The sequence below is a fragment of the Dryobates pubescens genome, chromosome 39 (assembly GCF_014839835.1).
Source record: "Dryobates pubescens isolate bDryPub1 chromosome 39, bDryPub1.pri, whole genome shotgun sequence".
NCBI classification, from domain to species: Eukaryota; Metazoa; Chordata; class Aves; order Piciformes; family Picidae; genus Dryobates; species Dryobates pubescens.
In genome coordinates this window covers 3,714,539-3,738,994 of record NC_071650.1, presented here as the reverse complement: position 1 = coordinate 3,738,994, position 24,456 = coordinate 3,714,539, and the positions used below count along the sequence as shown (strand labels likewise).

General features: G+C 40.8%; 1 protein-coding gene across 3 annotated transcripts in view; it reads left to right on the top strand.

Annotated features, from left to right (window-relative positions):
• The window catches only part of AFTPH (aftiphilin), a 52,686-nt gene extending 30,495 nt beyond the window's left edge, over nt 1-22,191 (top strand). The window contains exons 6-10 of one of the 3 annotated variants that reach the window (XM_009901285.2): nt 1,816-1,938; nt 8,896-8,956; nt 10,645-10,728; nt 15,359-15,482; nt 21,697-22,191. In XM_009901285.2, coding sequence (XP_009899587.2) covers nt 1,816-1,938; nt 8,896-8,956; nt 10,645-10,728; nt 15,359-15,482; nt 21,697-21,841 — 537 coding nt within the window. In that variant the 3' untranslated portion in view covers nt 21,842-22,191. The remainder of the gene's footprint in view (nt 1-1,815; nt 1,939-8,895; nt 8,957-10,644; nt 10,729-15,358; nt 15,483-21,696) is intronic. The other 2 variants (XM_054177221.1, XR_008463046.1) reach the window with 2 other exon arrangements.
• Nucleotides 22,192-24,456: the final 2,265 nt, after the last annotated feature.

The following is a 24,456-nucleotide window of genomic DNA, read 5'->3' as shown; positions in this document are numbered from 1 at the left end:
TAAAAAGCATTCAGAAAGTAAGATTTGCCATTTTTGCTAGTCTGAGCAGAATAAATATGTTGGTTTTTTTCTGGAAACCTACATATATTTATACACTTAAAAACACATGTACACACTGATATAATGGTTGAAATGGAATATGAAAGCATTATGGTTTTTCTTTGGTAGATGTTAAGCCTGTTTAATCTGCAGGCTAATTTTCTAGAGCCATTGTTTTCTGATACATCCTAGCCAGCTCCTGTACTTCTTTGGGTGCAAGCATGGCATTCTGATACTGATTGATGTAACACCTCACAGCAATTGCTGTTTTCTTCCCGTAAAATATTTGTGAGCAGGACAGAAGTGGTCAGGCATTGAAATAGGTTAGCCAGGGAAGTGGTGGAGTCACCGTCCCTAGAGGTGCTCTAGAAACCTGTGGATATGGTTCTTTGGGACATGGTTTAATGGCCATGGTAGTGGTGTTAGGTTGACGATTGGACTCGATGGTCATAGAATGGTCCAGGCCAGAAGGGACCTCCAAAGGTCATCGAGTCTGACCTCCTCAAAGTCAGCAGGGACATCCCAACTAGATCAGGTTGCTCAGGGTCTCATCAAGCCTCACCTTGAATATCTCCAGAAAAGGGCCTCAACCGCCTTCCTGGGCAACCTGTTCCAGTGTTCCACCACCCTCATAGTGAAGAACCACTTCCTGATAACCGATCTAAATCTGCCCTTCTCTAGTTTGAAGCGATTGCCCCTCATCCTGTTACCACAGGCCTTTATAAACAGTCTCTCCCCATCCTTTCTTAGAGGTCTCTTTGAACTGAAACAATTCTATGATTTTTATGTGCAGTTGGTTTTTTTTGCAACACATTGGTGCTGCTGATTAATTATCTCCCTGAATTTGTTAATGTACTTGTGCGCTCAATAAAGTGGATCAAGGTGATGGTAGGAGTAAAGTGGCTTGCTGCTTTCTATTACCATACTGCTTCAAGTGTTTCTCCACTGCCCAAAAGAACTGATTTTACTGGTGGTTAAGTTCTAAGTCTCCTAAGATAGCGATGACACTTTTGTGGGACAGCTGACTTTGGTGGCCAGCTTCCTGAAATGACTGTGGTGGGTTTATATTAGGGTTTTTCTCATTCTTCACTTTGAGGTAGTTTGCATGTCTCAGTGCAAACCTTGGTCCTCAGGAACACCAGATATTTCAGACCTTTTACATAGTACTGTCCAGCTTTGAATCATTTATAATGAAAAATGTGGGATTAATGACATTTAATGCATTTATTTCCACCTCAGTAATTACTGTTCTTGGTATCGTTCTGCACACTGATAACTTGACCTCTTCCAACCTTGGTGATACTGTGATACTGTGACTTGTTTTGTTGGAGTTACTTCATTGCTGAAATGGAGTGAATGCACTTGTGTTTTTCTGATGGGTCATTTGGCATTTCTGGAATAGTCTACACACAACTGGGAGGATAAGATGTCACCTTATCAACCAACTGTTTCCTCCAGCCTAAATTACATTGTTGAAAGGAGGCTTCAGCTAAGCATTTGCTTTCTGTCACTGGCTCTAAAATGTCACCTGAGTGTAAGGAACAAGGATGTTTGTCTCCTCCTGTCCTCCTCACTGAGTATGTCCCAGAGATACATGGTTACCCCCAAGGCCCTAGTTTGAGACTAGTGCTACACAGTAGTGCCTGTCCTAATTTTTTTTCTCATCTGCAGCTCTTAGAATGTATATAACTGCATGTTTCTGATTTCTTTTTTTGTGGTTTGTTTGTGGGTTTTTGTTTGGGTTTTTTTTGGTTTTTTTTGTCTTTTCTTCTTTAGGGTATGTTAGAGCCTACCAAGGAACCTTTGAAACCAATATCTGCAGCAGAAAAAATAGCTTCAATAGGACAGACACCTCCTGTATCACCAGAGATGAACACTTGTACATCTGATCAGTTCCAGGTAAAAACAGAGAAGGGGAGGACAGGAAAAGAATGAGGGAAATGATGGGATGCTTTGCTTCTGCCTTCATATTTAAAATATCCAGATGGTATATTCAAAAACACCTGTATGTAAAGTGCAGGTGTTCCTTCTGTCAGATTGATGTCTGCTCTTGGATTTGCTTTTTATGTGTGACTGGAAGAGAGTCCCTATGATAAGATGGTAGCAGTTGATGGCCAGCATTTAAGAGTCCTGATGATACCTAGTTGTTATGCAGCAGTTACTTCCACAAATTTTACATGTAACTGTAGACTTCTCCCTCCTCTGGCTAAGGTTCTTTGTCTTTGCTTTTTCTGGAGCTTATTGTAGTAGATATTCTGCCTTTTGGTTAGCAGTTATTCTTCTGAGTTACCCTATGTGTGTTGTTCCATCTTTTCCCCTTTCGTCTCTCTTTCAGAGTAACATGAAATGCAGCCCAGCTGCCTGAAAAGAGTTTCTGGGTGCAGTCATCACTGGCATAACGCCCTGACTTTTTGGTTGTGCACATTCTGTTAGCCCTCTGTGTCAGATTTTATTAAACAATTATCTATTGAACAGAAAGTTGATTTGCTGATATTTCTGTCTTTTAGGTCTTACACAAAATTATTTTGGAGGAGTCGAGCGAGTTTTTGAGCTTCACTAATTTTCTTCTGTTGTTGTTTTGATGTTATATTAAAAACCCACTGAAATGCCATGGATGTGGCAATGTGTGTGGTTGTCAACAAGCTAGAGACATATGCAGAAACATTTTGAGTGTCACTGGGTTTCATTTTCAGTGTCACAATGGTATTCAGCACATATTCAGAGCTGGCTGTGTTTCTTCTTAGTGCAGGTCTTGTTTCATCTGCCTAACATCTTCAGTTGCCTGCTATCATTTTGGCTTCTAACGGAAGGCATTCAAAACTGAATTACTGCTGTGCTACACCTGAACTCTACACTAGGCATTTCTAATATAGTGACTTCCTTGTACTCTTTGGGAAAGTAGTTCCTTTCTTGGAGAAAAGGAGGCTGAGGGGGGACCTTCTTGCTCTGTCTCCCTGAAAGGAGGTCAGAGACATGTGGGGGAGTCAGTTTCTTCTCCCTAGTAACAAGTGATAGAATGAGAGGAAATTGTCTCAAGTTGCCCTGTGGGAGGTTTAGGTTGGATATTAGAAGAAACTTCTTGACTGAGAGGGTTCTCAAAGACTGGGGTAGGGTCTCCCTTCATGTGTTTCAGAGAGGCAGACATGGTGCTGAGGGACATGGTTTAGCCCCAGACTTGGCAGAGTTAAATACTCATTGAACTTGATGATCTTCAAGGTCTCTTCCAACTGAAATGATTCTGTGGTTCTGTTGTTCTTTGCTATCTTGCAGAGCTTTGTGATGTGCTTGTAGCAGAGCAGATGTTTTGGGTTTTTTTCATTGTAGGACAGTATGTCAGTGGGCTCAGAACTGAGTGTGTTTTATGCAGTAATGGACATGTTCAGTGTGCTCCATATGCTGCTTCTCATGAACACCAGAGTGGAACTGGGCAGCCAATCTGGTTATTAGAAGAGGTAACTGCACTGATTGTTGCAACCAGTCTGAGCTGAGGAAATAACTTTTGAACTAAGAAAATGGGTTTCTGCAGCACTTAAAGTTGCCTTTTTTTACAGATGAAAAAACATAAATTAAACCACTAACTAAACGGAGAGCTGCAAGAGCCTGAAATAACAGCATCTCTGGCATGTGCCATTTCCTTAACAGTCATGGTGCTGAAAATAATGAGGGGCTCTTTTTGGTGTTCTGTGGGCTGTGTTTTTCCTCATCTCAGTGTGAATTTGTACTTCTGGCTATACCTGCAGCAGGATTTCCCATTACTTATTACAGTTTGGTAAGGTCCCATAGCTTGTTCTCAGTTCAGTCATTTAGGCCCACAAATACATAGGAGAAGCTCCTATGCCATCTGTCTGCACTGCTGACCTTAGTTGGTTTGGGGTTTTTCTTCCCCAGACGGATAAATACTAAAATCAGGTTTTAGGAAGAGATGAGTTGGAGCACTAGAACAAGAGGGGACAGTCTCAAGCTGCACCAGGGGAGGTTTAGGCTGGAGGTTAAGAGGAAGTTCTACACAGAGAGAGTGATTGCCCATTGGAATGTGCTGCCCAGGGGGGTGGTGGAGTCACCGTCATTGGAGGTGTTCAGGAGGAGACTTGATAGGGTGCTTGGTGCCATGGGTTAGTTGATTAGGTGGTGTTGGATGATAGGTTGGACTCAATGATCTTGAAGGTCTCTTCCAATCTGGTTTATTCTATTCTAACTCTCACCATCAGGAAAGTTAAGAGGCCACAGTTAAGTGACACTGAGAAAGCTTTAGGGCATGGTGCGATCCATTCTCCACCTCAGAGACCTTGTTTGTTTCTTGGCCTCATCTTCTCTTAATGTTCAGTGACTTCTGTTTGTTATTGGGGAGAAAAAAATGCAACTTCACTTCACTTGTGCACACTGCCTGTTAGGAATATTCCAGATTGTAATGGTATTAAAAGGGTGTGGCCAGACTTTGGTAAACATTCCATCAGGAATTGTGTTACAAATCTTGGTCAACATGCCATGGAAATACAGGCAATTTTAGTGGATCCTGAAACTGCTTTTCCTAAACACAAGTATTTTAGACGCTACATTTTTGGTATCTTTAAGCTTATCCAGTTAATTATTTAGCTGAAAATTATTTAGCTAAAATTTCTCCATTTTCAAATAGGGTCAGTAGGATCCTGGGTCATTCTGACATTCAGAAAGTTTAGCATGTTGGTTTTCCTGTTGAAAGGAGAGGGCTCTGTTTAATGGATGCCTGTGTGTTGCTTAAGGAAAGGAGTTCTCCTTTGTTTAAAGCCCAGTATTTATGGACCAGAATATAGATCCATGCCTGTTCATGTACACATGACTTCCTGCTGAGGGACTAAGACTTGGGAAGAAAGCCTGTGGTGATGCAAAAGTAGGAGTAGAAAGAACATTTGTAAAAACAAAGAAAAGCCTCCTAAGTTTTAGGGTTGTAGATGAACAGAGGAAAGCACGCAGAGATTTGAAATAGAGAACATTAAAAAATGAAAGCATGGGGGGGAAGCAGCAAATAAGCTGCAATAATTTTTCCTGGTTTATATAGTAACTCTGTATGTTGCCCAGGGAGGTCGTGGAAGCCCTATCCCTGGAGGCTTTTAAGGCCGGGCTGGGTGTGGCTCTGAACAACCTGATGTAGTGTGAGGTGTCCCTGCCCATGGCAAGGGGGTTGGAACTAGATGGTCCTTGAGGTCTGTCCAACCCTAACAATTCTATGACTGTGTTTTGGCCTCATTCCCTGCAGAGGATCTTGCTGGGTTGGTGAGGCTGTGGAGTTAACAGTGGGCAAGTCTTCATCTGAGCCATGTAAGTGGTAAGGATAAGGTTTTGAAAATTATTTGTCCTCTGGAGCAAGTTGAGTGACTTCTCTATCACATTAGTAGTTGTAGCATGATGACTTTTGAAGACTTGTTTTATATTTGCAACTAGTGTCTAAATCCTTCTTTGATCTGTTGTTTATCCTCACAACTTGAGGGGGGGGGCATATTTCTCTGTTCCTCTGTGCTCATAAAGGTAAGGCAATGAACAGAATATGAAATAATCCCCTGATTATTGTTGCCTTTAAGCCTGGTGCCTCAAAGTCTTCACAAGTCTGACGTGAAAGGGTTTATCAAGGCGCATCAGATGTAAGAGAGGATGGCTGCTCAAAGAGGCACTTTTTGGTTGTGAAACCCAAGGCAGGTACCCTTACCCATGGCCAAATTTTCAGGGCAAAACATGTTTCAGTACTTGCTAGAAAGGTTGCTGTCTGAACTTAGTGTTGCTGGCTTTCTGTTGATTTGATAGTGTTCTCTGTTAAGGTTGCTTTAAAGTTTATTTACCTGCTTCTCTGGTTTTTAAAAAAAAAATCATATTTCTGCTCTTCTACTGCTTCCAAGCATCCTCTTCTCTCTGACTGGTAGAATGTGTATACAGTAGAGTAGACTCTAGTGGTAGCTTTGTCTCAGCTAGCACAGGGATGTCTTACCTGCTTGTTTTGCTTAGTAGTTTTTCTATTGGAATAGAAATCTATAGTTACCCAGGCCTCTGCAGAAGCAAAAGATCGGTAATTCCTTTTATGTGGATGCCCTTTACAGCACATCTGCATGCCTGTGAGCCACTGAGTTAGGGATCGGGTTATAACAGAAATAGGCATCTTACACTTGTAGGCTGTTACATACTGAACTTTAATTAAACCCTGTGGGGTGACAGTCTTTAAAAACACTTTTAATTGCATAAGGGATCATCAGGACTTCTAACAGTGGCAGAGGTAAATTATCATATTATTGGCCATTAGCCAATCAAGGAACTGCTCTCCAGTTACACATGAGGAGGATCCAAGACACTACATAGGCTTATTGACAGTGTGAGAAAGAAAGATTTTCAGGTAAGACATGTTAACAGAACTTTCTATTCTATCAGATGTGACACCAATGCTTAAAGATGTCTGAGAAAAATAATTTTCAGAACTGTTGTACCCTTGCCAATGAATGCACATGATGGAGTGTGTGAATTAGTTCCTTGTATACCTTTTTGAAATGTTTATAATGATCATTTATGGGATTTATCCTAATACTGTATTTGTATTACAAGACCTTCAGTTCCCACCCCCACCTTCAGTTTTAAGACAGCGAAACACTTCCTTTTTTTTTTTTTTCTCTGTTTAATTGTCCCTGGGAAATTACTGGCATGGAGAAAAACATTTACATTTTACTCCTTTTGCATTCTAAAAGCTCTTACATAATACCATTCTAAAATTACTGTGTGAAAGCATCTCTTCCTTTTATCAAAGTGAAATGCGATGCAGTAAAACCAGCATGCATTTTACTTTCCTATTTCTCACTTCCTTAACATTCAGAGCAGTGCTTGACAGCTGGCTATGCTTTTTCCATTTCTGTGTCCTGTAATCGAAGAGGGAGGGCAGAGTAAGAGCACTTTGCCCCAACTTTCAATCTTCTGCTAGATTGGGCACTTTTCCTTAAAGTATGTTATTAGAATTACAGTCCTAAAATACAGTGGTCTGGGAACCTTACAATCTCCGAGAGACAAAACATGGTGTTGCCATTTGTGGGACAGCTTCCTGAGATTTCAGATGTCTCATTATAGTTAAGTCTTCTTTTCTGTAATGGACTTTTGCCTCTGCTCTCTCCCTTTGTCTAAATCAGAGCTTACCAGCATCCTTTATAGCTAGGTTTTGCTTTACCTGGCCATCCTCCGCTTTCACAGGTTGTTGAAGTCAGTGGAATGCCCTCAGACCAGACTAATACACTTAGTAAGCTTTTACTGATTTGGAGTCAGATTTTATCCCACACACACCGTTTTAGGAAGAATTCATCACATCCTTTGCTATCCTCTTGGCAAATTTGATAATCAAGTCGTCATGAAAGGAAAAAGCTTAGCCAGCCATTGGCACCACATTTTCCCATGCAGTTGTGTCGCACTCGTGAGTCCTGATTCGGTCTTTTGACACAAAAGGTAGTGGGTGTTTTCTTCAGTGAGAGTTGGAAGGAAGTCACTTTATTTCTTTTGGAGTACATTTTCCTCAGGGCAAGGAAGCTACTAAATTGTCATATTTGGTCCTTTTTTATTTTAGGTGTGACAAACTTTAAGCAAGCAACTGGTGATAGCGATCGTTGCTTCATCAGGTGTAGCTTCCACACTGCTTCCATGTAAATCATTTCAATGTCAGTAATTTCATGACCAAAGAAAAAGTGTGGCATCAGCATCTTAATCTCTGTGGAGTGAATACTGTTCTAGATGTGTTCAGTGGTGGAAATAATACCAAGTTGTTAGGTTTGAAAGATTTTTCTAGGCAAGGCATTTACTGTAAGTAAATACAGAAATCTCCATCTCCCTTCATTTTTTTCTTCCTGTCACCTAGCGAAAGTCTTAAAGTTAGCTTGATTGTTAAAGCTAGCTGAGGTTGCTGCTGTCTTGATTCATGAATCTGCATATTTTTCAGTATTGCACAGTTGAACGTTTTAAAAGGGGAGTGGAGGGGAATGTAAAGCCTGACTTCCTACAAAAAACAAAGTTATGTCTCTGCCACTGGAAACTTGACAGCCAGTGATGCATTTTGAATAATGCTGCAGAGAACTTCCATAAGTGTGGTTGTTCTGTTACAAGCTGAGGGCACCTCCTTTCCCCAGTATTGACAGTTGACTTCACTGGGGAGAGAGCAGAAATGTAATGCACAGACATAGAAACATGAGCTTACTTCGGACATCTCCAATACTGTCTCATCAGTCTGTACCACAGGAGAACACCGCTTTCAAGTCACACAGTTAACGAAAGCATGGTCCTTACTGCTTGCTTGATTTGCCTCTTGTGTGCAAGAGACTAAAGATGAAAAGGCAAGGGTGAGCTTCTCTTGCTCAGGCATTGTTACTAATGATTTGTTAAGTATTGGAATGAGTTAATCATTAAAGGATAACAATGGGCTGGTTGATGGTAACTACCTGATACAGGTGTGTTTTCCTCTGAGTACAGAGAGCTCTCAATAATAACCTGGTTCTAAATTTGCCCTATAATTGTGTGTACATTACATTTTATGCCAAATGCCTCAGCTTCCTTGAAATTAATAGTAGTTGAACTCCACTGCAGCTTTTAAGGTATTTGTCAATTCATGTGTTTTAGTTACTTTGCAAATCCTGTTTTGAGTTAGAAGTTACTGCACTACTCAGAATTGAATGAGGCTTCCTGTGGTAGAATAAATCTACTTGGAATCTTTAGTGTATATTATGAAAATACACCTCCCAAAAGTTTGAGCTTGCTCATTTAGTTAATCTTTTTAGTATTTAGATGCTAAAGAATCTGTTGTTTGAACTGCTTTGCATTGTTGTACCCTGAACTGACTATGAAATCTGATTTCTGACTTTTCAACTCTAGGAATCTCTACCACCTGTCCAGTTTGACTGGAGTAGCAGTGGCCTTACTAACCCTTTAGATGGTACGTCTCTCCGTAGAGCCTCTAGCACCAGAGCTAGAGATAAGAAAGCTACAAAGTTCAGACAAACTTCTATCTGCTGATTATTTTTTTAAGTACACACACGTACACACAAACACACACCCCATATATCTATATATATATATAAAAAAAATACTTATTTCTTACTCCTAACTTTGGAAATTCAGGCTTTCTTTCTGATTAAGTGTGCTGCCCCTCTGAAGTATTACGGTCAGAAAAATCCCAAATTAAGTATTGCTTTAGATTTCTGCCATATGCTACTGACACACTGGCAGTATTAACATTTCATTATATGCATAACTGCAGATTAAACAATCTGAACAAATTAGCATTTTAGGTTAATGAGGTTTACTTCTTAGAAATATTTTTGACCTCTGAACTATCTCTTTAGACATCCTTTGAATGACAAACCTGTGCACAGTGGCTACTTCAAAGCACAATATTTTACCCACAAACTGTTTGCAAAAGATGCTCTTCTTGAGCTGAAAGTTTTCAGATTTACAGATAACTTTGTATTTTTAAAAATGTGACTTCATCTGGTTATCCCTCTTTTTTGCTTTCAGTCAAGAGCTAATTATACTTACTATATTAAACTAAAGAGGTAGCTACAAGCTTATTTGTATCTCTACATGTATATAGTTATCACGTAAAGGACCCTTCACCTATGTCTATTTGAATAGCAAAGTGACTTGTGCCACCGCCTCCAGTCTCGGAAACGTTAAGTGCATAGAAGGGAAATAAATTTTGGAAGCTTGTTTGACTGACAGACTAGAAAGCTGTAAAGAAATAGATACCTTTATGAGGAGCCTGCTAACTGCAGTTAATGCATGGGACACGAGTTGTTCAAAAGCAGGCTAAAATAAACTGCATCTCTTACCACACTGGTGTTGCCTCACGGTGGTGTTTGGGAACATGTGGGATGTAAGAGTTTGGCTAGCAATATCATGGTGCTGAAGGAAAGCCTGGATGGACCCTTTGCTGTTGTCTGGTGTCTTACTACTTCAGTTAATCATCATGCTTTCTTTTTAACAACCAACTTCTTTAAAATGTACCTTGGTTTGATTTCTGGTTTAGTACTAAAGGGGAACAGTATAACTTAATCAGTGAGGAACCACGCATAAGAGTGGTGTTTGTTAACTCTGTGTTCACACTGCTTTAAGGTAATGATAATTAATAGCTTAAAGCTACTAAATGAAACTCTAAAGGTTTAAGAGATTATTTTATTTTATTTTTTTTGCTGTTGTTCTTTGCTATTTGGGGATCTGCTCAGTCTTCCTTTCAATTTCAGTGAGGGGAGAAAAATCTCTTGGTACTCCATCAATTGACTTATATATTGTTTCCCTTTAACTGATCACACCTTTCTCTCTGGGTCGTGTCGGTTCTCTTCCATTTTTAGCCTGAAATAAATATTCCTATTTTAAAGTTACTAGTGTTGATTTCCTTGCTGCATTGTACATGAGGAAATGTGCACTGAATTAAGTTGTTGATGTTTTTAGAAGATCCAAACTAATACTGTAAGCATTGTTTTCATGTCAATTTTTAAATTGCCTTCTGAGTACTAATTATAACTTGCATGTTCAAGTGTGTGTCTTACCCCTTTTTACACATAAACCCCTCCCTTGGCTTACCTTCTATATGGCTGCCTACCAACACGGTCACTGAATTTCAAGCTAGTGGAGGTTCCACTCTTCTGAACCTTGATTTCTTTGGGCCCGTGGATGACAGTAGCTCTAGCAGCACCACCACAATCCCAGGTCAGCAGAGTGTTAAAACCACAACTGTAATATTATGACAACTTACTAAAAGCATGAGCATATCACTTGACTTTCCTATAAACAAGGAGAACTTTTACCTTGCCTTTCTCTCTAAAATGTCTTTCTACTGCGTTTTTCCTTTGATCTGATTTCTGTTTTCTGATGTTTTGTATCGAGTGCCAAGTATTTAAAAGGTACTGTCAGCTCTGTTTGTCACCTGCTTAAGGAACGAATGGCTCTTTGCTTTTGCAAGTAAGTTGTTAAAACGCTTGTTTCAGATGAGAAATTGTGAAAGTTAACCTTTCTAACTCCTCAAGAAACGCTCAAAAATGCTGTAGATGTGACCAGACCCTAAAGATAAGGTTTATTCTCTCTGAATGAAAGCTTCCAAATTATAGGAGCCTTCTGTCATTTGAAATTCCCATGTGAAGATAGAAGTTACAGGGCTTAACATATCACAACCGCACTGCTAGGAGATTGTAAGTTTGTTCTTTGTGTGAACTACTGATATTAATGCTAACTTGGAACAAGTGTTTTAACAACATTCATAATAGGAAACAAGGATAGTTGCATGTTCGTGGGATGTTAGAAGTTCAATGATCAAACCACTTTATCTGCAACTTACTCCCTTAAAAAGGAGAGGAATACACACCCACCCTCCATTGAATAATCAGTGAAAGTAATTGAATTCATTGATCTCAGGGTTTTGACATGCTCTGAGTATTTTGCATGAGCTTGTGAAAACCTACACTTCAAATCATTTCCACGGGACTTTAAGGGAACATTTTGGGGATTTATCCCAGTGCAGTTTAAGTAGCTAAGGCAAATACTCTTTCAATACAGTGCCTGAAGCCATGATAATCACCTTCTTCATAGGAGGGAATATTTTTCCTCTTAGTGATTTTAATTTTAAAAATCAATATTGAAGAGGTTTGGAGGTTCCCCACATTTCAAAGAAGTATTTAAAGTTATTAATTTTTGGCTTTTAAAAGCCTGCTTGTTTTTGTTTTTTTTCTTTTCCTTGGTGGTGTTTTTGTTTGGGGTTTGGTTTTTTTGGTTGGTTGGTTTTGTTTGTTTGGTATTGGGGTTTGGTTTGGATTTTTTTTGTGTTTTAGTGGTTGTTTTTTTGGGTGGGTTTTTTGTTTCTTGGTTGGTTGGTGTTGGTTGCTTTTTGTTTGGGGCTTTAAGGTTTTGTTCTTTTTCAGTTTTGAGATCTGATCATTGAAGACAATTTTGTGGCAGCCCATTCCAAATGTGTGGGGGTTTTTTCTGTCTTTTTTTTAATTCTACCCTCGAGAAATGTCATTATCAGACAAATTATGGCAGAAGGGTTAGTAGGCAAATTCCAAGATGCTTGAGTCTCACAGATTCTTTAGTAAGTGTGTGCAAGTCCATTGACAGAAGCTGTCAGTACCCAGTATGTGTATTGCTCATGCAGTTGGGTATGTTCTTGTGTCCTGATGGTACACACACTCAAAGTGATTTCTAAGAGGGGTACTCTATTAGCCTTTTATTGCCTTTTGTTGCTGTTGCTTCATCAACAGGTATCATCACCTTCCTTGGTATGCCCTGTAGTGCTTATTTTTGTTTTGGTTTTGTTTGTTTTGGCTTTTCTTTCCTCCTGACTTGTTTCTGGGAAAGTCATTTGTTTCTTGGCTTGCAGCTGGTGTGTTTGTGTGTGTGTTTAGGAGCTTTGTGTGGGGTTTGTTTGGCTAACTTTCCTTCAATATCTCATTAAGGTTTTGCAGTGCTTTCCTGAAATATTCTTTAATTTGAATAAAACAGAAAATATGCAACTCTTAAATAATTGCAAAGCAAATTGTTAGATCTTTTGGCTTAAAGAAGAAACTTTTATCAATAGTTGAAGTTTGTTCTTTCTCTTAAGAGCTTAGTTTTAATTACTATAAATCTATGCTGTCGTCTTCTTGATTTCATCAGTAGCCAAAATAGTGTTTGCATTCTACATCATCAACAGGGAGTTACTCATTTCTAGCATGTTCCCACAGATTACTGTATTGTTTTATTTTTCATGTTAATAGTTTAACATAAATGTAGCTGAGTAAGAGGTGCCTAAAGAACAGTAAATTTGAGCTGTGACATCACACAACAATGAAAATGAATTCCATAAATGTGAACTTCCAAGGTTGCATTTAACATTTGTTACAGAGTTGCATGTCAGAGGACTCCTGGTTTCAATTAATTTTACCATTTGTACCTTAATGGGATTTCTCAGGCTTCTGCAAGTCAAAGTGTATTTCTTCAAGTCTTCCTTTCCCTGACTGAAAGTGGATATTTTATGTAATAGTTGGGCTCTTTCCTATTTCCAAGTTCTGTAAACATCTGACAGTACTTAAAGTCTTGGTATACTGGTCTCAGGACAGCATATGTTTTGTGTGAAACCAGATGAAATTCATTCTGAACTTGGGGAGAGGGGGGAAAGTGTGTTGAAAAGACAGATGATTAATTTCTAGTCAACTCATTAAATGGAGCAAATCTCCCTGCCTGCCCTTGCAGCTTAACCAGATTATTTTCATAATTTTACTTTTTGATCAGCTTACTTTCCTAACAATGAAAGAGTGCTTAACTTGTACACAGATGACACTCAAGATACTGCTTTGGGGAGAGGTCATGCAAAGCAGACATGAGGATTATTAACCATGTCTGTTTGCACACACACACTATTGCGATTACCTGGTGGAAAAGACAGAACAATAGGCACAGCCATTTGGTTTTGGTTTTGGGAGGGGTTGTTGTTTTATGGTGTGTTTGATTTTGTTTTGGTTTGTTCCAATATTTCAGGAGTACTTGTAAAAGTATTTTGATCCAGGCAAGTAGACTGGGTTAAATCATAAGCCCATCAGTTTCTAGGTGCTCTTTTTATATCATAGAATTGTCAGTGTTGGAAGGGACCTCAAGGATCATCTAGTTCCAACTCCCCCTTGCCATGGGCAGGGACACCTCATACTAGGTCATACTGCTCAGAGCCCCAGCCTGGCCTTAAAAACTTCCAGGCATGGGGCTTCTACCACCACCCTGGGCAACTTGTTCCAGTGTCTCACCACCCTCATGGTGAAGAACTTCCTCCTAACATCCAATCTGAATCCACCCACTTGTAGTTTTGATCCATTCCCCTTAGTCCTATCACTACCCGACACCCTAAAAAGTCTCTTACCAGTTTGTTGAGTAGCTACATGGGACCACCCTGTCCAGTTATTTGCAACACTTGTTCTGCAGTGATGTGAAATACTTCTGTGCTGTCAAACCAGCTGGCACTAGTATCACACTTGTTTGGAATGCATGTGTCCTCAAAATACAGTGTTCCTGTGCAAAATGTCGACACTGGTTTTGAACGTTACTTTTCATTGTGGGCTGTGCATAGGCATGCTTCATTTACACCCAGGAAGCGTAAAATAGTTAAAAGTGTAACTAGAAGAATTTCTGCAATTTAAAATGTTTCTGAGCAACAGAATGTGTAGTAACAGTCTTTCCTCTTGATTTGTTTTGATAATTCTGAATCCTAGAGACTCTGGAAGAAAACTTAGTATCTGGAAATTCTGGAGCCACTTCCTGCTGAGGTGTGATTCTTGATATTAAACAGGTAGAATTTGGGATGCAGGTTTCCACCATCTGCATTGTTTTCAGAATGACCTCTGCTGATAATATTTTGAAATCCACTTGAAACATATGTGATGTCAAAAGTCAGCATTTTAGTTAAGATCTCTGCAACTAGGAAACATCTAGATATTTGGTGCTCTGTAAATAAGTTAGAAAGATGAGAAAGGATCATTGGATAGGACAAGGGGCAGTGGCTTCAAACAAGAAAAGAGCAGATTTAGATTGGATGTTATGAACAGGTTCTTTGCTGTGAGGGTGGTGGAACACTGGAACATGTTGCCCGGGTAAGTGTTTGGGGCCCCATCCCTGGAGATATTCAAAGTGAAGCTCAGCAGGGCCCAGGGCAGCCTGATCTAGTTGAGGATGCCCCTGCTGACTACACAGGGGGTTGGATGAGATGACCTTCAGAGGTCCCTTCCAACCCAGCCCATCCTATAATTCTATGATTGACTAAAAGTTTTTGGTAGTGTTATAGACAGTATTATGGAACTTTTTTAATGCCATTCCACTTGTATGTATCACAAAAGCTGCTTTTCCTCAATTTTTTTTTAACACAACTGTCTATCAAAAGCAAGATACTAAATGGCCCTGTAACGCATGCCAGTCTTGTGTGTAATCTCTTGTTAAGGAGTTCATCTCTGTTAGCGTGCAACAGTTTTAACAAACATCTGTGTTACAGTGATGGAAACAATCCACTGCATGGAACACAGGTGACATTTTTACAGGTGCTTCACTCCAAAAGGTAAATTGTTGTTTGCTGTTAGACTGAGACCTTGTATGCCAGACTTTACACAGTGTGTGCATTTTGTAGCACAGCTGTAAAAGCTACTGAAAAAGGATAGGGAGAGAGGGTGGTGTTTCAGAAACAGACATCTTCTGCCACATTCTTCTCGCATATCTTGAAATGATAAATGATTCAGATGTTTACAGAACACTCTGTCTAGCAAGTTGGTCTGTGGCTAATTATGGCTATACTTGCCTGCAACCATCACTGATTATCATTTTATACTATAAGGTGTGGATCCTGAGTTGTATGAATTGACAACCTCAAAACTGGAAATTTCCAATGCCAGCAGCAAAGTGACTGATGCATTTGCAAGGCTCATGTCGACAGTGGAGAAGGCAAGCACGTCAACAAGGTAAATACTCTTCTGTTGTGCTTTTTTTTCTTAAGATAGGCACGAGATGAGGGGTGAATGTGTGTACTGGTTTAGGTCAGAAGTTCTTGAGTGATCAAAAGGCTTAAATGGAAGAATGAGATTTTAATATGAAATTCAGAGTGCTGTAGTTCATCTTTTAAATTATCATAGAACTCTAAAATAACATTGGAAACCGTTCATGAGCTGACAGAACAGATCATTGGGGCCTAAGTTGAAGACTTGGAGGAAACAACTTTGTAAAGAACAGGGCTGCTTCCTAAGAGTGGAGAGTAAACTGAACCATATAGTTCAGTGGCCTACGACTGTGACAGAACACTCTCTTTAGTCCTCTGTTTAATTTATAGATATGAAATGTTCCACAAGTAAAATGATAAAATTATTACAATATTTCTTCCTCCCTATATATTTCTTACACCTGTCAAAACTTCAGTGACCAAACATAAGATTGGTTTTGCTGTGGCAAGCAAGGGAACAAGCATGTAGTTGGTTTAGTATGGCCTTTCTGCTGCAGGGATTCATGGGAAGTTCTGTACTTTTTTCATAGGTAAAGCCTATATTAAGGCCTTAAGAGTCAAATACCTTATCAGGTACTGGAAGGCTGCTCTAAGAGCTCCCCAGAGCCTTCTCTTCTCCAGGCTGAACAGCCCCAGTTCTCACAGCCTGTCCCCATGGAGTAGGTGCTTCAGCCCTCTGATCATCTTTGTGGCCCTTCTATGGACCAACAGATCCATGTCCTCCTTGTGCTGGGGGCTCCAGCGCTGGACACAGTATGCCATGAAGAGTCTCAGAGTAGAAGGGGAGAATCGCCTTCCTTGACCTGATGGCCCTGCTTATTTTGATGCAGTCCAGGATACTGTTGGCTTTTTTTGGACTGCCAGTGCACACTGCTGGCTCGTGTCAAGCTCTTCATCAGTCAATATCCCCAGGCTATTCTCTTCAGGGCTGCTCTCAATCCACTCATCACCCAGCCTGGATTTATGCTTGGGATCACCCAACCCAGGTGCAGGACCTTGCACATTGCCTTGTTGAACTTTGAGGTTGTCATGGGCCCACCTTTCCAGCCTGTCAAGGTCCCTCTGGATTGTAGTGTGTCAACTGCACCACACAGCTTGGTGTGTTTGGCAGACATGCTGAGAGCACCCTCAGTCTCGCTGCCCATGTCACGACAAAGGTGCTAAACAGCACTGATCCCAGTACCAATCCCTGAAGGATGCCAGTTATCACTGGTCTCCACACGGACACTGAGCCTTTGGTTGCAACTCTTTGAGAGTGGCCATCTAGCCAATTCCTTACCTACTAAGTGCTCCATCCATCAAATCCATGTCCTTCCAATGTAGAGACCAGGATGTCCTGTGGACAGTGTCAAATGCTGGCCATGGCTTTGGTTGAGGGTTGGACTGGATGATCTTGGAGGTCTTTTCTGTCTGCAACAATTCTGTGATTGTATGATGAGTTCATGCCAATTACACATCATCACTTCTAAGTGAGCTTTAGGGTTTATTCAGTACTGGATGCTTTTGTGTGGCAGGTAGAGGGGGTCACAGCTGAGGAGTTGTGGCAAACATACTGATTTATAATGGTGGAAGACAGCTGGCTTCCTTAAAATGACTAAGCCCATGGTTTTCAAGAGATCTTTTAAACCCTGTTCTTTCATTGAGAAGACTAGCATGCAGGCTTTCTTGCAGTGAAGAGGTTACAAGTGAACACTGAGTAAAATAAAGATCAACAAGCCATGAAATTTCAAGGAAGAACCAGTAGAGGGAACTCCACACTTCAATGCTGATTATTCTGTCTGGCCCATTTTGCTATTCATGGAGTGCCTATAATCTTTCTGAAGATACACAAATGGGGAGTTTGACTTTCTCTAACTACATTGAAGTATTTTTGCAATATAGTTCAAATGTAGTTTAAAAGTAACCACTAATTCACAGCACTGGATATGCAAACCTCAAATGTGTCTTCATGAATTATTTCATCTCCACTTAGGCTCGTACCTGCTAGCTTGTTTTTCCTTTCCGGAGGAACAGACAAGTCTGCTTCACTTACAGGAATATTGACCTTCATTTTATTGTATCAGGTTTTGATAGGAGAACCACAGAATGTTAGAGGTTGGAAGAGACAGAGCGATTTTTAAAGTGCATTTCTCTAATCAACTTGTTGATATTAGAGCCTGGCCTTGCTGGTGCTATCCATAAAACCCTTTGCAAACATGAGAGATGACTGAAGTCCTGTAAGACTTGAATGCTGCAGGAAGGAGTTGGAATGCCAAGCAGAACTTTAAGGTGTGACACCTTGACAAAACATTCCCTATTTTTTGCTGATTTTCTTCCAACACCTTTTCCTGCCCATCAGTCTGGCTGATTTCTTGCAGCTTAGTGCCTTTTGAGAGAGAACTCTATGCCAACAGGTAGAGGGGGTGGCACAATTGCTTGGGTGAGAGCATCCCTTCTGCCCTTGGTTTGGGGAGAAAAGCTTTCGTAAGAGAAGGGATGGATAGGGGCAAAGTGTTCTGTAGAACAAGTGTTCTGTACAACCTGAATTAGGCAGAGACCTTGTTTTGAGGCAGTGCTGGCTCTTCTTGTGGTTTAATAATCTAAAGTTCTGGTTCCAAAGCAGACAGACATAGTAAAGGTGCCTGCTCACTGGGTGTCTGTTCTGCAAGCTGTGGTATCTAGAAATTAGGAGTGCATGAGCAGGAGAAACTCTGCGACAACCCCCACAGACCAGTGTTTAGCAGAAGCAGCTCTTGAAAACGGGAACATCTTCAGCAGAAATGAAATTAATGCACATGTCAGGGTTGTTTCTCTTGCCTCTCTCAAAAGGCACCACAGCCAGGCAGTTTGGGAAGTTTTCAGGGTAAGAGGATTCTGAACTGATGATGTTGTTTTGTCTCTTGCAGCATGAGGGAGTAGGTTTTCAGGACTGCTTTAGAGATACTTGCTCCCAAAGGTGCTGACTATTGCCGAGAGAGGACACTTGTAGTGTCCAGAACTTGCCTCTCTCTCTATTAAGGAATGAAGGGTTTAGGTTGTCTAGTTCCTCTTTGTACTGAGATGACTTAAAAAATGTTTTGAGCCTCATTACTAAGTGATTGTATCAATAGCTGCATCTGAGTAATGTATGTTGGGGCAGTGTCCTTTGTGGATACTTCCTACAGAGCACATTAAGTAGATACAATTATTTTATCTTTGGCCAAATCCTCATCTCTGGAGGTGTTGAAAAGAGGCAGAGATGCAGTGCTGTGGGACATGGCTTAGCATCAGTCTTGGTAGAGTTAGATACTGGTTGGACTCAATGATTTAAAGGTCTTTTCCAACCAGAATGATTCCATGATTGTATTGCAAAGGGCAGTATCTCCAGCCAGGAGGGGAGCATCCAGTAGCTGGGTGAGAGTCACATCTGACTGCGCTCACTGGTGTGCATGTCCCACAGCAAAACTGCAGAGCCCAGCTAGTACAGCAAGAGCAGTGATAAAGAGCTGTAATAGAGGTCCGGCATATGACCATCAAATCAAACACAGTGCTGCCTCTGGGACCCAGCAGTGCCATTTCTGAACATGCTACAGCTGAGCAGAGGAGGAAGAGGCATATAAATAGCAAGGAGTGTGTGAGCTCCATCTCGGTGCCTGATTAACAATTACAGGAACTCCTTTTAATGCATGTCTCTGAGTCAGCCCTCTTCTTTTGGCTTCCTCTGTCAAACGCTCCTTTGTTAGCTCTAAGTCCTCGCTCACCAGGAGTTTTGTACTTTTAAGAGGCTTGTGGTAAGTGATTACTAATAGTGGCACCAGGTACTGATAACACAGTGGTGGGTGACAACCACATTTCAACAGCTTGAAGATAGTCCAAGTGCAAGCAGAGCTGAGTAAAGTTGTTAGAGGCGGCACGTATTGGCTCTCTGCTGCTTCCTTCAGTAAATCCAACACACAGCTCTGTTTATCCTCCAGAATTTGGTAATCTGCCTAGGCAGTGGCTCATGAAATTCCACTGCAGCAGAGAAAAGAAAATACTACTCTCCTAGTGAAGGAAAGTCAGATTTAGTATCTAGGCTGCCTCATCTAGACATCTTTTATCAAGGGTAGATTTCAAGTAGCAAACGAAAGTGATAGGCCAGTGTCAACACAATGATCAGCGATGTCGAGGATGAGTGTGACACTTTTCCTCCCCTGTAAGAAGTTGTGATGCTGCTGCTGAAGCAAATATGTAGCCCCTCTTGCTTTCCCCTGATCAGCTCAGGAAGCAATCCTGATAGACTCATAGAGTGGTTTGGATTGGAAGGGACCTTAAAGGTCACTTAGTTCCAATTTCCTCTTCCATGAGCAGGGACCAGGATAGGTGGTGACAAAAGTAAGTAGAAGTACATGTTACCTCCTGATCAAGAGTGGTCATTGCCATCTCATGGGCTGGATTGAAAGCTTATTACTAAATAAGATACAGGAAAGAAATTTCTGAATTGTTTAGGAAAAGGCAGTTTATTTGGTTCAAGCCTTTTGTCTCATCTTTTTGCCCCCAGGATGAGGCAGCTTATTTAGCTAGCACTTCTGGTGTGGGTACAGGGTATAGTAGGTGCCTCTTGGGAAATGGAATAATGTTTGATGGAAAACTGACTATTTCTAATAATAGGCAGCATGTGTCAGATAAGCCAGATGTCTGTAAAGTCTGGATGTTTGGCATGGAATATCCTGGGGATGTCTTCTGTAGCAGTCTGAGCCAGGCTGAGGAAATCTGAGGTTTTCGCATAGTAGTGAGAACCAAGATGGGATCCAGAGCTCTTGATTCACTTGCATTCAGTAACTGTAGTGAACACTGCAGAAGGTGAACACAGTGATTCCCAAACTGCTGCACTGGTTGCTCTGGTGGGCTGTGCTGTTGCACCTCAAAGCAAGTAGCTAGAAGTTGAGAGATACCAGTCTACATGGTGATCCACAACCTCTTTACCCTCCCTTCCCAGGGCTCAGCAGCAGCAAAAGGTCTAATCATAGAATAGTCCAGGCCAGAAGGGACCTCCAAAGGTCATCCAGTCTGACCTGCCTGCAGTCAGCTGGGTCTCTCCAAACTAGATCAGGTTGCCCAGGGCCTCATTGAGCCTCACCTTAGAGTATCTCCAGGGAAGGGGCCTCAACCCACCTCCCCAGGCAACCCATTCCAGTGTTCCACTACCCTTATAGTAAAGAACCTGTTCCTAACATCCAAACTAAATCCGCTCTTCAGCTTAAAGCCATTGCCACTTGTCCTGTCACTGCATGTCTTTGTAAACAGACTCTCCCCATCCTTCTTGGAGGTTTTTAAGGCCAGGCTGGATGTGACTCTGGGCAACCTGATCTAGTGTGAGGGGTCCCTGCCCATGGCAGAGGGGTTGGAACTAGACGATCCTTGAGGTCCCTTCCAACCCTAACCATTCTATGATTCTTGTAGGCCCCCTTCAGGTACTGGAAGGCTGCTATCAGGTCTCCCCAGAGCCTCCTCTTCTTCAGGCTGAACAACCCCAGCTCCCTTAGCCTGTCATCACAGCAGAGGTGCTCCAACCCCTGATCCTTCTTGTGGCCCTCCTCTGGACCATCTCCATCAGGTCCATGTCCATGATGCATGTACGATCTGAGAATAATGGTGCTGGAAAACTGGCATAAGTATCTCTTTATTTTAAAAGTGTTAAGAAGTAAGTTACCAACTTCTGAATTTCTTTTCAATTTTTTTTTTCCCACTTAATTTTGAATGACTGTATTGTATTTAGGTAGTTTAAAAGCAGTGTTTCACTAAACTGCAGAATGGTGAGGGTTCTATTGAAGAAACTCCTGAAGGTCTGTTCAACTGCTCTGCTGGAGCAGGGTCACCTAGAGTAAATCAGAGTAAATCACCCAGGAAATTCCCTTCTCATAACCCTAGAATATGGCCATGGTTGTTTCTTCAAGTGAGTCTCTTTGCAGTGGAACCTACCAAAAAAAAAATAGCATCTGAATAAGAGATCTTTCTTTTTTTTCCTTATTGCAACAATATACAGGAACATTTTGCTGACTTCTTGTTAACATTTCATTAGCAGGTAGTTATTATACCATGAGGTAACTTCAAGTAGCTTACAGAAGTGCCTATCAGTGGGAGACAAACTGACAGAACCTTGCTTCAATCAGTGGTTCTTTCAGTGATCCAAAGGATATCAGCTGCTGGATTAATGCACTTTGTTCTTTTCTTCTCAACAGGAAGCCTAAAAAGGAAGAACATCTTAGTGAAGAAGCTACCAAGGTGATTTCTAGCCTTCCTGACTTAACTTTCATGCATGCCAAGGTGTTGATGTTCCCAGCCACATTAACACCTTCAACAAGCTGCCAAGAAAAGGTAGACTAAAGTGATGTGAATTGGACCTTTTTTATTAATTTCTTCTTTTCCTCTTTTCTTTTGGTTTTCACTTTTTTTCTTTTCTTCCCTTGGTGGGTCATAAAAAAAGCAATCTTGCTTAAATTTAAAGAAAACCCGTTTCAGATGATTTGTTGGTAAGCAGCACTAGAAAGGTATACATAATAATGTATATTTATTTACATACTGGAGTCCTAAATTTATATTAGAGGAAAAACAATTGTAAATAATTGGGGGTAAATCTTTTTGAAGAGCTATTCTTTTTCTTCCTGTTGTGCCGGGGTGTATACATTTCTGTCTTTGTGAAATACACTGGTGGGGTCCTTCTTACAAAACTTGAAAAGTTTTAAAAAAAAAAAAATAAAAAGAAAAAAAGAAACCAAACAAAAATTTTTAAAAAATTATGATAATCCTAGAATCACATCATGAAAACTTCACAGTCTATCAAGTTCCCCCCTGAAGGTTTTCAGCTTGTGCTGAGCGTCTTTTTTGGTTTTTCTTTCCTGCATATATTAAAAATATTTATTGCTGGGCAAAACCAAAAGCAAACAGCAACAGAAGTTTCCATTGTCCCTTTATGGGTTTGCAGTTACTGTTTCTTTAAAACCCAACAATTTCTTTTGTGTTTTAAGGAGCTTAAAGTGTGTTTTTTTCCTTTTCTCCCCCCCGTTTGATTGTTTGGCTGATCAGTTCTTATGTTCTTAAACTTGGATGGTAAGGCTCTGTCACTGTATAGCCTTATGAGAGGTCTGCTGCCAGTAGCTTCTTGTTCCAGCTATGGATCACTGTCAGAACACTTGATTTTTTTAATTTTTTTTTTTTTTTCCTGGGGGTCATTAGAAGGTTGTCTGCTTTTAATCAGTTTGATTTGGAAAAGAAGGACCAAAACTGTATGAATGTTTTACAATGAAATTTACCTGTTCAGTTTTTTTTAATGTTCTGTTGTACCACTATTTCTGTTTGATTTTGCACAGTGTAAAATGACATAATCATAAATTGCTATGGTTTTAGGCTGTATATACAGTAAAAAACTATGGGTTGTAAATGTCTGGGGAAATTCCTATGGAAAAAAGAGAGCTATGTAGAAGAACCTCTGAAAAAGGTCAATGTGCATGCCCAAGGTCTTTTGAGATTTAAGTGTGTAAATTTCCTTTTAGCTTACACAAAATAAACTAATTTAAAAGATACATATGCATACAGTCTGCTATCTTGTGGTCTTTCTCTACAGAGCCTTCTTCACATGGCCATCCCTTGTAAAATCCATGCCCTGCATTAGCAGCAGAACCTTCTAATCTTGTCAGGGTCCTGCAGAAGGAGAAGCAGGCTTTTCTGGAATTGTCCTGCCTCTTTCAACACGCTGTGATGTAGGCTTTTCTTTATCTCCAGCTTGCTGTCTGGCTCATAGGACGATGGGGCTCAAGAAGCATCAGTATCTTGGATTACAGACATCTTCAAAGTCATCAACAATACTCAGTTGTAAGAAAGATAAATGGTGAGGTGAGGAGGGACAGCTGCTTCTGCTTATTTCTTAGCTAGAAATAAAAATGTAAACCTAGCATTTGCTGAAGCTTTGTTACATGTTAGTTTGCACTGTAGCTCTTCAGGAGGGTATCGGTGAACTGTCTGCAGACAAAGCATGCTCTGGGTGCTGGTATTTCTCCAGGGTGCTCAGCATGGGCATAGACTGTCCCATATCTAACCTTTACTATGCTCACTGCCATCACCACCATCAGTTAGCATCTAGTTCTGAGAAATCTCCACTTCATTTTCACAGAACCATAGACTTGTTTTGGTTGGAAAAGACCTGTAAGATCATTGAGTCCAACCATTTACTAACTCTTCCAAGTCTGGTGCTAAACCAAGTCCCTCAGTACCACATCTTTTTCTCTCTTTGAAACACCTCTGGGGATGGGGATTCAACCACCTCCCTGAGGGGCCTGTTCCAGTCTTTGAGAACCCTTTCTGTCAAGTTTCTTCTAATATCCAACCTAACTCCTCTAATGCAACTTGAAGCCATTTCCTCTCATCCTATCACTTGTTACTAGGGAGAAGAGATCAATCCCCACCTGGCTCCAACTTCCTTTCAGACAATTGTAGAGAGTGAGGTCTCCCCTCAGCCTCTTCTCCAAACTAAACAACCCCAATTCTTCTTTGATTTCTTTGTCTGAAAGTGCTTGGCTCAGAAAAGTTACGTTTTCAGGTTTGTCACTAGCTGGTTAGCTGAAATGTTGTCCTTGAAAAAGCAAACTTCTTCCTTCTTGAAATGTCCTCAAGAGATGAGTTCTGTATTTCCCGGTTTTGTGAACACAGGAATTTCAGTGAGTGGGGGCTATGCAGGATTGAGAGCAGCTTCTGTGGCTCTCACAATGTAAATTTGTGGAGGCTACATTGGCTCCTTTGCCTTCTAATTAGTACTGCAGAGTCCAGTGCTGTGGTACCAAACTGCAGCCTGTGGGAGCTGAAAAGGTTTTATGCACAAGCCATCAGCTTTACCCTGTAGCCCCAAACCCGCTTCTGCAGGTTTTTCATTGGGGTACTGACTTCATGCCTGTTATGTGGCTAAATTAGCTTTGCTAATCTCACAGGTTTAGCACAGTATTGGTTAG